This window comes from Verticillium alfalfae, genomic scaffold (assembly GCF_000150825.1).
Source record: "Verticillium alfalfae VaMs.102 supercont1.2 genomic scaffold, whole genome shotgun sequence".
Lineage (NCBI taxonomy): Eukaryota > Fungi > Ascomycota > Sordariomycetes > Glomerellales > Plectosphaerellaceae > Verticillium > Verticillium alfalfae.
Window position 1 is genome coordinate 717,850 of NW_003315037.1, and position 1,149 is coordinate 718,998.

At 60.2% G+C, this 1,149-nt stretch overlaps 1 protein-coding gene across 1 annotated transcript in view; it reads right to left on the bottom strand.

Annotated features, from left to right (window-relative positions):
• Nucleotides 1-109: 109 nt before the first annotated feature.
• Nucleotides 110-1,149, bottom strand: part of VDBG_01690 (conserved hypothetical protein) — a gene marked incomplete at both ends in the record, with an annotated part of 2,931 nt that continues 1,891 nt past the window's right edge. Inside the window, one exon of the mRNA XM_003007456.1 lies at nucleotides 110-1,099. Coding sequence (XP_003007502.1) covers nucleotides 110-1,099 — 990 coding nt within the window. The remainder of the gene's footprint in view (nucleotides 1,100-1,149) is intronic.

The window sequence follows — 1,149 nt, forward strand, 5'->3', positions numbered from 1 at the left end:
TCAACCTCATGTTCGTTTCGCCGGTACCCCTCCCCCCTTTCCTGTCGTCAGAGAGGGCGTAACATGCAGCACACCTAAATCCAAAACATCGGCCAATGAGGGCCATTGCCTATCCTTGCCGTACAGCCGCCGCGGAGCTCAACGCCCGTACCCGCCGTACTACGACGTGCATCTTCTCAATGAGCTCCGGCATCCGATATGGCTTGACCAGCACGTCGTCGCAGCCTGCCTCGCGCGCCTGCTGCATCTGTTCCGGCCGCGCATTGGCGCTGACCGCGATGATGGGAATCCGGCCCCCGTCATCGCCGCAAAACAACTTGCCTTCCTTTTCCATCGCACGAATATGTCGCGTGCACGTCAGTCCGTCCTGAATGGGCATCTCAATGTCCATCAGGATGAGGTTGATGACCAGGGGCACGCTTCCTGCCTCTGCCGTCGTTGTCGTCTTGACCGCAACTTCACCGTCGCCCGCCTCTTCTCGCCTCTCCTGCACCCTCCTCTGCGCAACTGACTCTGCTAGTTTCTCGAGCGCCTCGAGCCCGTGGTTGGCAACGTCCACTCTGAACCCCCGGTCGTGTAGCCCGCGCCGTGTGATCTGCTGGTTGATTAGGTTGTCCTCCACAACCAAGATTCCGTCAAGCCGACGGTCGCGTTGATTGCCCACCTGTCGCTTGGGCCGTTGGGTTACAGACGGCGTCCGCCCTTTCGTCGCCCCATGTCCCGCTGCAGACTGTCCGGGGCTCGGTGTGCCGAAGATCAGAGGACTGGTCCTCGCGGCGTCCGTCGCGAACTCGGCCTCCTGCCTAGCCTCTTCCGTTGGGACGTATGCCTCTATGTAAAAGGCAAATGTTGATCCTACACCCGGCAAGCTCGACACACCGATAGCGCCCCTTTGCAGCTCTGTCAGCCGGCGCGAGATGAAGAGCCCGAGGCCTGAGCCTCCGTACTTGACGTGCGTCCGCGAGCTGGCCTGCACGAATCTGTTGAAAAGATTGGCCTTTTCTGCCGCTGACAAGCCCTGGCCCGTATCCTTGACCTCGAAGATCAAGTAAACCGGATTATCTCGCCCTTCCAATGCCGGCTGCTCGTACTCGGAATCCTCTTCGCACGAGCGAGGTATGAAGGTCACCGGAGACGTCTCGTTGGTGG